The sequence below is a fragment of the Cynocephalus volans genome, chromosome 6 (assembly GCF_027409185.1).
Source record: "Cynocephalus volans isolate mCynVol1 chromosome 6, mCynVol1.pri, whole genome shotgun sequence".
NCBI classification, from domain to species: Eukaryota; Metazoa; Chordata; class Mammalia; order Dermoptera; family Cynocephalidae; genus Cynocephalus; species Cynocephalus volans.
Window position 1 is genome coordinate 94,393,515 of NC_084465.1, and position 14,105 is coordinate 94,407,619.

General features: G+C 46.8%; 1 protein-coding gene across 2 annotated transcripts in view; it reads right to left on the reverse strand.

The window, feature by feature from the left end:
- The window catches only part of PDE1C (phosphodiesterase 1C), a 622,342-nt gene that overhangs the window by 416,844 nt on the left and 191,393 nt on the right, over positions 1–14,105 (reverse strand). For both annotated transcript variants that reach the window (XM_063100844.1, XM_063100843.1), the window contains exon 2: positions 226–276. In XM_063100844.1, the coding sequence (XP_062956914.1) occupies positions 226–276 (51 nt within the window). The remainder of the gene's footprint in view (positions 1–225; positions 277–14,105) is intronic.

A 14,105-nucleotide genomic window follows, 5' to 3' on the forward strand; every position in this document is an offset into this window, starting at 1 on the left:
TTTGGAAACCACAGTTCTAAGGACTGAAAAGGCAGTAGCCGTGAGGAGCTCACCCATGATGGGGCTCAGATGGAATATTGACCACTTGAAGACATTTCCTACATTACTGTGTTTCCTCCATTACTAACACCAGACAAGGTTATAGGAGTAAACCGCACAGGAGAAAAGGTCTCTGAAGAACATGTTCTGAAGAGCTCAGGAAAGGAGTGAAGAAGATTTACTCACGGGAGAAACGGGCAAGTGGTCTGGCATTCTTGTCTCCGGCTTCATTTGCAACTGGTAAAAAAGAAAAAAAGAAAAAAAAAACAGAGGATGGCATTAAGATCAAGCCAGGTGCATCCACAGAATGTGCCCAACCTATAGCAAATCCTCTGGGTGCTTTGACATGAAGCTGTATTTCAGAGTTTTCATAAGTGCATAAAAGCAACTTTACCCCATCTCTTTCTATATTTCCCATGCTGCTCATAACACCTAAATGAGATCAAATGTCTCAATTGTTTTGATTAGAATATTTGAATAAAGCTGGAGAGGACCTAAACAACGCCTAGTTTCATATGCCTAGAGAAGTGAACTGGCTTATGCCCACTTAGTAAGAGGCAAGCATGCCAGGTTTCCAAGCTAGTAGACATCCATCTGCTCCAAGCTTCCTCCCACAGGGCTGTCCTGCAACACACGAATGTGCCCCAACCACTGAAATGAGTCCAGTGTTTGCAAATACATGGGGCAAAGCCAAGTCAGAGATTTCAGAAGATAATGACAAAGTTCATTTTTGTTAAGAAAGATATTAAATTTAGATGTTAACGAACAGGGGAATTCATAAAGGGGGATGAAGAAAATTGTTCAGAGAACTGCCCTAGAAAACCTCACGCCTAAAGCTTCTCAGCAGAGCACTTAACTTCCTCTGAAGCCTCTATATAAGTTATTATCATGTAGATAGAGTCATAATTAATACCCCTTACAATTTATGAACCATCTTTGTGGGTAAAAAAGAGAACAGTTAAGTAGAAACCCAAGTTTCATTCACTTAAATATCTCTTTTAATGCCCATAAAGATTATACCTTGATTGTTTTGTGTATGCATAGTAGACAGACATAGATATTTGTGATCTACTTTAATGAACACCCAAAGCAATCAACAGAAAAACCTGTCCATTTTAGCTCAGAAAAAACATTCAGTGCACAGGCAGAATAAAGGAGATTGCTAATGCGATCATTCACATGAGAGGCTGCAGTAGTGAACAAAAGAACTATTTCCTAAACATTACATTGTTTTGCAATGAACGAAAGGAGTTAGAAAATTCCTTTCACCCTCTCGCAAAGGTAAAGATTTTAGAATTCACTACATTTGGACAATTTTTAAAAACTAATGGATTCAATCTCAGTCTGTTTCTGTATTTCGGACATTAGCATTGCCCCATTGTGTCTGCTCTTTTGTGTGTTACAAACGAGGTGTTATACAAAAACGACCAGAGGGGGGAGGTGGTCCTGCACCCAACTCCCGTCATCTCTAGTAGTGCAGCATTTCCACAAGGACCGAGGGACAGGAAGTGGGGAGGGAGGAAGGTCTGACAGATGATAGGAAATAAGGAAGGGAGGAAGAGAGGAAGGAAGGAAGGAAAGAAAGAGAGAAAGAGAGAGAGAGAGAAGGAAGGAAATGAAGAAAAGAAAGAAGGAAGGAAGGAAAGAGAAAGAGAGAGAGAAAGAAAGAAGGAAGCAAGGAAAGGGAAAGAAAGAAAGAAGGAAGGAAGGAAATAAGGAAGAAAAGTAAGAAACAAAGGAAGGAAAGAAAGAAAGAATACCTAGACTGTGTATCCAATCATTAAAAAAAAAGGTTCCCAACTCAAAATGTTCAGAAGTTCTAAGAACAATGAATATTTTCTGGCTGTTTTATAAAGCCTTTTGTAGAACCACCTCATGAACATAAATAATTTACATTCACATTCCTGCCTCCAAGCAGAGCTACATCTAAAATACTTCAGAACAATGGCCTACTATCTCAGCAGAAGTCTTTAGTCCTCACATCTATCCTCACATAGATATTATCATAGCTAAGTATGAGAGACATTACTTTTTAAGGGCACTTGGAAAACTCTCAAGAGTTTTCTATAAAAAAAAAAAAAGGAAGGAAAGAGACAGGGAGGAAGGGAGGGGGGATGGGGGAGGAGCCCCAGGTGGGTGCAGACATGAGTCTCCCGGGCTCTAGAGTTCAGATGGTTTTTCCCTTTAGACACCATAGATCTCTGAAGAAAGAAACAAGAGCTGGGTCTTTTCTGAGGCCTTTGCTGCAGAAGCTGATGGACTGACTGCTCGTAAGGCAGGACTGGGAAGACCACTGCAATTGCCAGGAACACAGGCAGCCACTTCGATGCTCGCCTTGAGACTGCACGTTCTCCCAGTGGGAGGAAAAGAGGAGCGGGGACACTGTGTCACTAATTCAAGCCCAGCAACGCTGCGTCCTCACTCAACCTGCGACCTCCCTACCCACCATACCCAAGGATGGGAAATGCTGACGCAGACTCGAGTCATGCCAGGAGAGGCAGGAATCACGATCCAGGCCAGGGGGGGGCGCCAGGAGAGTTGCCTGTACCCAGAAGGAACTGGAGCCCTGCTACCAGCGTGATTTTCCTGCACAGACCCGATGCCTCACTCCCCTGCTGAAAGGCCTCCAGTGCTGTCCTGACGCCTGCAAGACACAATCCAGCTCACGTGGCCTGGAGTCAGAAGCCTGGCCCCAGCTTATTTGTCATTATATTTCCCAGGGCATCTTTCAGCGCCCAATGACATGCACTAAACTGGCAATCCCCAAACATGCCCTACACACACCCTCCCCTCTTTTTTTTTTTTTTTTTTTGTCGGTTTTTCGTGACCGGCACTCAGCCAGTGAGTGCACCGGTCAGTCCTATATAGGATCCGAACCCGCGGCGGGAGCGTCGCCGCGCTGCCAGCGCAGCACTCTACCAAGTGCGCCACGGGCTCGGCCCACACCCTCCCCTCTTTACTGCTGCCCCTGATGCCCCCTCTCCTTGTGACATCCCTTCCCTTGTCTTCTCCTAGCCAAGTCCTACTCATCCCTTCAGATTCAGGTGGAGCCATTCACTGCAGAAAAGCCCCCTACATCCACTGCACCTTCTCCATCCCACAGATCTCTGCCCATGCGCCTGACTCCCCTTCCAGACCCACAGTCCTCAGACCTCAGCAGGCATCAGAACCACCAGGAAGGTTTGTTAAAATGCAGACTGCAGAGCTTGTTCACAGGTGATTTCTGATTCAGTGGGTCTGCTGTGAGGCTCAAGAATCTGCATTCCTGACCAGTTCCCAATTCTGACAAGTTCATTGGTTTCGCAATGCTTTTAATATTTAAACAATTAGTTGCCTACATTTAAAAATTGAGAGATTTCAAGTACAGATACATATGAGTATTGAAGGCTTCTTTCAAGTAGCTGGAGAGACTGGAACATGAGGCCCTCCATGGGACAGCAACAGATCGACACTGAGGTGCCCCCAAGGGTGGTCCCGCCTGCTGCCTGTGCAGGAAGCAGCTCCCTGTGACTACTGCCGCACTTGCTGCACTTCCCGTTTGGTGCAGTAGGCAAATGAGAAGAGGACCTCTTAAAGGGCTCAAAGAATAAAACTAAAACTCAAAAGAGACCAGCACTACAAAAAATAGTTGTAGCCAGGCTTGCTAAGCACTTCTGTCCCCAGCCCACAACTTCTGTCCCAGATGCAGCTGATGCTTCCACAGCACACTGCTGCCCTGCTCAGACACACTGGCACCCTGGACGGGCAGAGGGGCCTTCCTATGCTGTTGTTTGCCTTGCATGTAAAGAATATACAGCAAACTTCAACAGTAGAGTAGATGTTCCATTTATCAGGTGCAAATAGAGCTTGAATTAGGTGAGATCTTACAAAAACAATTATGTAGATCTACAGAAAACCATCCATGCCATACTGTTGTGCAAAACACACAGGTCCTAAATCAGCATGCACAGTGGATTCTAACAATGCTGAGTTGCATGTCTGGGTTGCTTGCATACCTAGGCACAGAGAGATGAGTGGAAGGCTGTTCACCAGATATATTAACAGGTATTTCTTCTATGTGGTGTCGTCTGAGAAGATTTGTAGGCCTTTTTATATTTTTCTGTATAAACTCAATAGTTTATGATAAGCATGTACCACGTTTATAATCAGGAAAAAATGTTTTTATTGAAGGGGTAGAAAATAATTGGCTATTGCTCTTTTTCAAAATATATATTATTTTGGACATATGTATAAATATATAACACATTTTCGATTCAGATTGAAGAGCCGTCTTGGATCACAGATTTAGGGCACCTGCCATCTCTCGTCCTCTAAGACTCAAGTAAGACTCAAGAAATGCATCTCTCAATCCCCTCTCCAGGGGTTCCACACATTCTAGGTCAGTGGTTTGCAACCCTGGCCACACATTAGAATCATCTGGGGAACTTTACACAATCCTGAGGCCCAGGCCATAGCCCAGACCAATTAAACAGGACCTCTGGGGGTGCTGAATGAAGCATCAGTATTTTTTAAGGTCTCAGGTGATTCTGTTGAGCAGCTGAGGCTGGGAAGCACTAATGAAGAGTGTAACTTCACTCATCTTTAACAAAGCAACATTCAGGGAGGGGGACATGGCTCAGATTCCTTCAGAAATAATTACCCCTATTCAGTTCTTCTTTTCAGGATGATAATGTTTTGTCATAAAGATCCTGAACCAATGCCTATCTCTGTTTTAAGAAAAAAATCAAACATTAAGACTGGAGACATAACTACGAAGATCAATTAGTGGGCAACTCCTCACACTGTAAAAGGTTCTTTATGAAAGGATTCACCTCACATGTCCTCTGACTGTCAGTACATGGGTACTGAGCACCGCCTGGGTGCTCAGCACTAAGCTAGACCCTAGGAGGGGTAAAACAGTGGACTCACCCAGCCTCGACTTGCAAGCAAGTCAGGGAGGTAAACTGTGCCTCTCGATCTGGGTTTATCCAAGTGTGATTAGCTGGGGAACTGAGATGATGATGATGATGATGATGATGATGATGATATGATGATGATGACGATGATGATACAGTGTATTCCGTGGTCCCATCCCAGATCCACAGAGTTAGAATCCCTACAAGAGGGGACTGGATCCTAGGCTTTAAAAATGGCTTAGAAGTCACTTACGTGCACTAATGTCTGAGAAGCAGCATTCCAAATGAAATGTTCCCTTGGTGCGGTTGCTGCATGTTTTCCCTCTCCAAAATTGGCCAGAAACAATCTCAAAGTAAGGACTTGACGTGGAGACCAGTGGGAAGCAGGCAGGTGAGACAAGAAGTTAACTCAGAGCAATGAGCACCCTTATTCCAGGCAACAAAGGGGGTTCTAATGTCCCAGCTCAGCCCCAAACAATCCAGGCCATCAGAAAGCCCAGGGGAAAGGGAGGAGGAAGTAGAGTGGACCAAACAGTTGTGGTGGTGGCCTGGGCAGGTGCACACTGCTTTGTAACCAAAACTAGCACCAAAAGCACTACCAGCCTTGTTTTGAAAGCCTTGGCACCTGGGTGAGCATAAACGCAGCTGGGATGCTGGCTGCCAGAGCAAAAACATGGGGAGGAGCAAGCCCCAGGCACAAGCTGGCTTCCTGCAGGAAAATCTGCCCAATGCACCGGCTGGCTCCTGCTTTGCCATAAGCTCTGGATCTGGCCCAGGGACCCTCTCCAGGTGAGCCCCTCTGGGAAGCTTGGTGGCTGGAATGCCAGGCACAAAGGACCCCCAGAGAAGAGCCCATTGGAATGAGGTTCCAGGCACCTTCCCCAGTTACTATAGAAAGTAAAGCTTGGAATTGCTCACAGTTGTTTGACCTCACCTTACCTTGCCTTCAATTTGCAAAGACCAAAGCAACAGCAAGGAAAACAGGATGGTATGCTGAGGAGAAAGACTAGGCCCCACATCATCTTTCACTATCTTTGTTTAGATGTCACCTCCTAAGTAGGGCCTTCCATGACCATCTATTAAGATCGCAGCTCCCGACTCCCCCCCCCCGTTCCCAACCCCCCTTCCCTGCTTTATTCCTCCCTACAGCACCTGTCATTCCCATATGCTCTATGTTTTACTGGGTTTATTGCCTTTCTCCTTTCATCACATTGCAAGGCCCACACAAGCACAGATTCTCTGCCTGTGAAAAAAACTGATATGTTCCCAGTGCCTAAATGCCTGGCACAGAGTATTTATTGAATGACTCAATGACCAATCTCCTACCAATTTACCATGCAGAGCACAATGGGGGCCAAGAATATGGGAAAGAGAACAGGAAGAGGAAGGTACAAGGACATTAGCATCCCTGAGCACCCACATGGGTTGTAAGTATCCAGTCAGGTTCTCAAAAATATGTATCAAACACTGGATGAATTTTAGATGCCAGATAAATCTAACATCAGTCATGGTCCCTGCCTTCACCTTGAATAAGTCTGTCATTCTCGTTTAATAGACAGGAGCTCAGAAAGATTGGGCAATTTTTCCAAAACCACACATTTGTGTGGCAGAACGCCAATTCAAACCCAGGTGTGTTCAGCTCCAAAGCCAACGTCCTTTCCACTTGGTCTTTTTACCTTACAAGAGGGGGAGACAGGTAGGAACCAGGCTCCAGAGAGGGCTTCACCTGGAGAGGAGCCAGACTGCAGCCTGAGCCTCTCCCCTAGGCCTCCAGCCCCAGCAATGGGCAGGTACCAGCCTGCAGAAGATGGGAAAGGTCACCTGCCTAGCACTTGGTACCTGGCCTAATGCCAGAAGATCATCAGTAGAGAGAGGCTCTTTTGTGAGGTGGGCAAGGAGGCCAGGCCTTGCAGCAGTGGGATCCAGAAGAGGGAGAAGCGAGTTACAAAGGGAGGAGCTTCACTGCCGTGTTCATTCAAGAGCCCAGTGCCCAGGTGACTCCCCCGCCCTATGAAGCCTTCCACAGGTAGAAAGTGGTAACAAGGGAATAGTAAAAAGAATCAAATTCATCTTAGCATGAACCAGCACAGCTCACAACAACAGCCCCTAGGAGGCAAGTCCTGTTCTCTTTAACAGGTGAGCAAAGTGACATTCCAAGAGATGAATTGGCTTGTCCAAGTAGAACAGGTGAAGCAGCAGAGTCAGAAATGTCATCCATTCCCTTCCAGCTCCGAGTCCACCATTCCCAGAAAAGGGAATGCACCCCACCTCTTTAACTCCCACGTGATGACTTGCCAAGGGTAAAGCAAAAGGTTTGGCTTCTTTTGCCCCCGCTTGGTTTGATAAATATTGATGCTTGACAACCTAAGGATCTGTTTTAAGCATAAAAATGTATACTTCTGATGGTTGATGGCCAAATCGGGTGCTGTGTTGAGAAGGCTTCTGATTCCAAATCTGAGCTCAGCAAGACATGTCTGACCCAGTTCCAAACCCTGCCATGGTTGGGGCGGGGCAAGGAGCAGGGGGAGGGCAGGATGGGAAGATGGGAAAATCCCTGCCAGGTTAGGTGGAACATAAAAGAATGTGGCCTGGACTTGCAGGTTAACTTAGTTGGTTAGAGTGTGGTGTTATAACACCAAGGTCAAGAGTTCGGATCCTCATTCCAGCCAAAACCAAAAAAAAAAAAAAAAGTGGCCGTAAAATGGATAATTCAAAAGGTAATTGAGTTAATTAGGCACTTACATAAAATACCTTATCAGAATTGCTCAGAAGGAAAGATGCTACATAATACAGTAACTAAGGACCAGGCTAAGCACTCTTGGTTTGTTACCTAATTTTATCCTCACAGAGACTCAATAGTGAGGTTATCACTATTATTTCCCCATTTCTCAGATGTGAAAATTGAGTCTTTGAGAACTTAAGTAAATTGCCTGAGATGAAACAACTAGTAAGCAGCGGGTGGAAATTGAATCCAATACCACCTTATTACAGAGCCAGCACTCTCAACCCCTGCGTTGTCCATCATATTTTTTTTTTTATTTTACTGTGCATAGTTATTATGTGCATAGTTATGGGGTGCAGAGTGATATTTCAATACACTATACAATGTGTGATGTTCAAGTCAGGGTGACGAGCCCATCCAGCATGACAAACCTTTATCCTTTCTCTGGGCTGAGAACATCCAAGCTCCTCTCTTCTAGCCCTCCTCATTGCCACTATCTGAGGAGCCTTGTTGGCATGACAGCCAGGCCTGCAGGAGCACCCCCGGCCTCCCCTCCACCCAGCCTTACAGGAACAGAGCTCAGCCATCCAGTCGGAATTTACGCCCCAGGGACATAAAAGGCATCACAGCCCCAGCCTGCCCTTCCCCCTTCTTTATTCAGAAATGCTCTGCATCGCCTCATTATAGCTTCTGGCCCAATGTGGCTGTCAAATCAACTCTGAATCAGGTTCTTACACAGAAGAAAATAAAACCAATTTGTAGTGATGACTCATCAGGGCTGATTTGAGAGCAGCAGCGCGATGGGGCCCCTTCTGGGCCTTTATCTCCTAGAGTAGTGGTCAAATCCTCACAGAGGGCAGGGCCTGACTGCCACTGGGTGGGATGTTCCAAGCTGACAGGTTTCAGGTGCACTCTCCACGGCTCTCTGTTACTCAGACCCTGCAATCAGTCACCTCTATTGAGTACTCACTGAGCCCCCTCCTCCTGGTAGCTGTGTTGGACGTGAGGATGGATATGACCTAGTCCTTGGGTGACCAGGAGTCCATCTGTGACTCAGAGGCCTGGCACTGAGCTTCCTGGCACATACTATTCAAATTATTGTCATATGAATTTATCAAGGTGTTTGGTATTTCTGGGCAAATCACCTGGCCAAGCTATCCGGTCCTGACCTCAGGAAACCTGAGGCCTCATTGCGGAAACATAATATTAATACATGAGATAATCCACCCTCTGTTGAAGGCTACATGAGGAGGGAGAGGTCCTTGTGGCCTGGAAACACCAGGAAGCTGCTGGGAAGCCGGCAGCAGGTGAAATTTGGAGAGGTGGAGAGGATGAAGGTATCTGTCCAGGGAGAGGAAAGGGGTGTAGTGAATTCTAGGACCTGGGAGCAGACTGAGACGTACCAATTATACTGTAATCGCTCCCTTTTGCAGGCAAAACACTTTTATTTGGAGGAGGGGGTAGTAAAAGGCCATGGAAGGAAAGCACTCAGATCTTGGTGCACATAAAACGCCTCTCCTGCTGCCGCTCTGCTGTCTTTCTATTACCACCTACAAACATGTTGCACCGGCAGATGGGAAGTGACCTTATCCGAGAGCAGATGTGTCTGAACATGCTCTAAATTCAGGTGCTGGTACACCAGGCCAGCACGGCGATCACCCCAGAGCACTTCTGCCCAACGTGGATGTGGACACGAGTTCTCCCCGGGGATATGGCCTGGGCAGCCCTGTCCAGCCCTCCCAGCTGATGCCCTGGCGGCCACCAGGGACACCGGGCTGCGGGACTTCTGGCCCACACATGGCCCCCTACAATTCTGGCCTCATTAAAACACCCCAGTTAAGCAAACCAGGCAAAGGCCAACCACCAGCAGTTAACAAGAATCAGAAGTGTATGAGATTAAAATCTGATATCAAGACAGCTGCTCAAACTGTTACCTAACTGCAGTCCACCCCAGACAAGGCAAAGAAAAGACTCACACAGAAGAGGACGAAAGACCCTCAAATTTATTCAGTCCCTACCTCACACCAGGTACTGGTGAACCAGGTACTGGCAGAAACTTTATGTCCATAATTTTTATTTAACTTTCATACCGTCCCATGAGATAAGTGTTGTTATTACTATTTTCAGATGAGGAGAGTGAGGCTTCGAAAAAGTTAGATAACTTGCCCAAATCAGGACCCGTAAGTGGGAAAGCTGGGAGGAAATCCCAGGCTGTGAGTCCCTTTCCCAGCTTTGCTCTCCAGGTTGTGCAGTGAGAAGCACATTGAGAATCATCTGGTCCAACCCCTCCTCTCATGCTTGGATCCTCTCCAACATCCCAAACAAGTGGGCATCCAGCTGCTGCCTGAATCACCTCTAGGGACAGGAGCTCCTCTCCTCTGGACGTAGTCCCCTTTACCTTTATCCGGTTCTCCAAATGCTGAGAAGCTCTTCTTCACAATGATGAAATCTTTCCAAAGGTCTGCATCCTGCCGCTCACAGAATAGGTCTGATTCCCTTTCCTCCCGAGGGTCCTTCCAACATTTAATGACAACTGTCATGGACCTGAGTCTTCTCTTCTCCAAATTGACAAGCCCAGTTACCTCCTCTTATGACAAAAGTATCCCAAGGCCTTTACCCACAAAAGTCAAGTCACTTAAGTCATTACCAAAAGAAGAGAATATATGTTTTACTTTAAATAAGCTTCAGCAACCCATTGCTTTACACAACTCATTCCCACAGTGATTTTAGGCTCAGCCAAATCTCCACCCTCCTCAGTCAAGTGTCTTTTTGTTTGATTCTCGAGAGAAGTGGAGGGCACCTGGGAGTCATCTTCTGCATCCTACTTTCAGGAGCCAACCAACCAGACTGAGCATTTTCCAGAAGGCTGCCACCTAAATCAGCATGTCTCAGACTTGACCATGTACAGGAACTGCCTGGGGTTGTGTTAAGATGCAGATGCTTTTCCTGTGATTCAGGGGCGAGGCCTGAAATTCTACATTTCTAACAAGCTCCCAGGTGATGCCGGTGGTTCTGGTCTAGGCACCACATTTTTAATAGCAAAGTGCTAAAGGACATAACTCACCTTAAACAGGAAAAGCCAAGTATACTTTCTAAGAGCTCATCGGAAAGCCTTGGATGGTTTTGGAAATGCACACTGTGGAATTATATGTTCAATTGTCTTGGTTTTTCTTCCTGCTATTTTGTGAGAGAAAGAACTATGAAACCTACCAGAGGATAGATACTGACAGTGAATGCGGGTGAGAGGGAGCATCCAAGGCAGAGAGCGATGGAGAGAAGGTCACCCCCCTTGACAGGCACTAAATAAAACAAAGCTGAGCTCGAAGATCACTACCCACCTGGGCAAGCAGCCAGAAGGGCACAAAGCCCAAAATGCAAGAGATCCTCAGATCCGAGATAAGAAATCAACCTCACAGTCAGTACTTAACTTGAGCTGCTCCATTTTGATCCAAGTGCCTCGGAGTACCTTGAGTTCATGAGAGCCAGCAGTGCGTGCACACATGTGTATACACACACACACAAATGAGCCTCCCAAACATCAGCTCAGGCGTGCGCTGCCAGCACTGTTACATCCAGCAGCATAAATCATCGCATCATTACCACTGGCTGCAGGCTGAACAGATCCAAATGCATCAAATAAATAAAACTAGACACAGGACATCATGCCCTTGGGCAAGGAACTCAGATGTTCACTAGACTGAGCTCCCCAAAACAGAGCCACAGTATTTCATACCATTTCCCCCAGCATAGCACAGGGCCCGGCACAACTGAGCTGCTAAGCAAAGAGCTGGTAGACTTGGGAGAAGCCAGGCCTGGTCATGAAGTCACAGAGGCCCTGGGATGGACACTGTCCAGGATGCAAGGAAATTTCCTCTTCTGTCCAAAAGCCAAAGAGCCTTTCTACTGACCAGTTAAAGGCTTGCTCTTAGCTTGGCATCTTATCTTCTAAGCTGGATTGAGTTTGGGGGCCATCTGGGGGCCAGAAGCTGGAGGCAGGTGTGTTTGGCTTGACAAGCACAGTATTTAAAAATAAACGATCTGAATTCCCTTAGGAATAGTTCCCCAGAGTTGCAGGAATTCCTGTTGCTCATGTCAGGCCTGCTCCGTTCCAGCTGCCCACCAGAGACCTCCGCAAGGACGTGCTGTAGGACTCACACCAAACATGCGAACGCAGAACATCTGTTTCTCCCAGAAATCTGCTCTTCCTCCAGGTTTTCAGTAAATAGCAATCCCCCCTCAAAGTTGATCAGGACAAAAATGTGATATTGCCCTTATTTCCATTCTTTTCTTCATGCCCATAGCCTTTCCATCAGTAAATCACATAGGCTTTACTTCTAAAGTAGACCCTATACTCCTACCACCCCTTCTAGCTCCTTTCCTGAAACCCTGGCCAAGAAGTTCCATCAGATCCATCATCTCCCTGCTTAAAACCCTCCGATGCTTCTCACCAAATCCAAATCGCTGCCCACAAATCCCTTCCTGACTGGAATTCATCTTCTCTTCTCATCCACTAGGTAACTAAGCTCTAGCTACACTGGCCACCTTTCCATTTCTCAAATCTGCCAAAGGTACTCCCATTTCACTTGCTTTTCCTGCATGGAATGCTGTGCTACTGGCATTAAGGGCTCCAGTGGTGGGGCTGACCAGTTTGGCAGTTGGGAAGAGTGTGGCCTTGTAAGAATAAGGTCCAAGGTCCAGTTCCCTGTGCTGGCCAGCCGCCCTTCAGCCACCCTTGCACATGCCAGGCACCAGTCTAAGCACTCCATGCGCGCTTAACTCCTGTGCTCTTCCTAACAGTCCTGCGAGGAGGGCTAGAGGAGGTGGCTGAGGCACAGAGAAATTAGGTGACCTGCCTGAGGTCACATAGCCATTAAATGGCAGAGCCAGATTCATACCTAGGCAGCATAATTCCAGGGCCTGGCTCTGAATCACTGTCACCCAGCCTCTTACAGATCTCGTCACTTGCACAGTGGTCTCCTTCTCACCATTTAGGACTCAACCCAGATGGCACAAGGACTTCCCTGACCAGCTCCTGTCTCAGTATCTATCAGTATCTGGAATTAGCCTACTTACATATTTGCTATCATATTTCCCCATCGCAAATACCCGACACAGAAAGATATAAGCTCCCTGAAGGCAGCTCCCAGCAGTCTTACCTCTGTATCCCCAGAATGAGAAACGTGTCTGACACAAAGCCCCCTTCAACAACTATTAACCGACCTACTGCCTAGTTTATGTTACCACCTGGCCCCAGAAGGCATTCATGTTTTCAATTCTCCATCTTGCCCAGCCCTGTGATATTCCTTCTGTACAGGAGAGAGTCCACGCCAGATGACAATGCCTTGTGCACCATGGCCCAGCCATGCCTCTGGCCTGGTGCCTCTCCTCCCCTCCCCCACACACCTATACACACCTGCACACACCTGCCGTCCTGAGCGGCTCTACCCACAGACTCCCCAGAAGGACGAGTCCCGCTGTGACAGTGCTCCTGTCCCTAGGCACCAGTTTCCTGTCACAGTGAGTGTAAAGACTGCAGACTTTACAGTCACGAAGACCTGACTTGGAATCCTGGCTCCTCTGCTGTCTTCCCAAACTTCTGGGAGTCGTTTTCCTCATATGTACAAATAAGTCATCCTACTTACCTCCTGGGGTTGTTAGGATGAAAGATAAAACACATGCAACCCTTGATGTCATCTTAGCACTTGGTCGTAATGAGGTGCTCAATGAAAGGTGGATGTTGGTGGTTTAAGCTCTATTTTTTAAAAAAATGCATGTGTTTCATGAAAGTAGGGACACTTTCTTAACACCCTTTGTATCTTCACCACTGAACATGTGCATGACACATAAAGGTCAGTCACCATGTACTGCAGGAATGGGTGAAGGACGCCCTTGGAATCTGGTTCCAGATGCCTCCAGGATCCCAGGAACCCCAAACCTGCTCTGGTCTTTTTGTTTCACTATTAGCACAAGAAATGGACGAAATTGTGTGTTCAGCTCCTTTCATTTTATGTTAGAAAAATTAACTTAGAATAAACAAGGGGCAGGGAGGACCCAGCTCTGGTCCCTGGGAGGAGGCGGGGGGAGGACAAGCTGGAGGTGAAGACCTATCCCAGGAACCCAAACTCTCGGGCTCCACTTTTTTTTTTAATATCAAAATATACAACTATATATTTGTGAACCAGAAAGAAATGAAGCACTAAGGGCAAATTGATCATTACTAATTTTCAGTGGAGGCAGTGCCTCATCGCAGATTGGCGACCTGGCTGGCTTTGCTGGACATCCAGTGTCCCGCTAAGAGGACATATCTCAGCTACAGAATGTTAAGGGGCGATGAGGCAGCTGTGCATCTGGAATGCAAATTAGAAACCTTCACGGTATGTGCCCGATGTGTTTTTCTCTTTGTCTCCCTTTGTAAAAGTTTCTACACAGGCCCATCTTTTTCTTCAAAG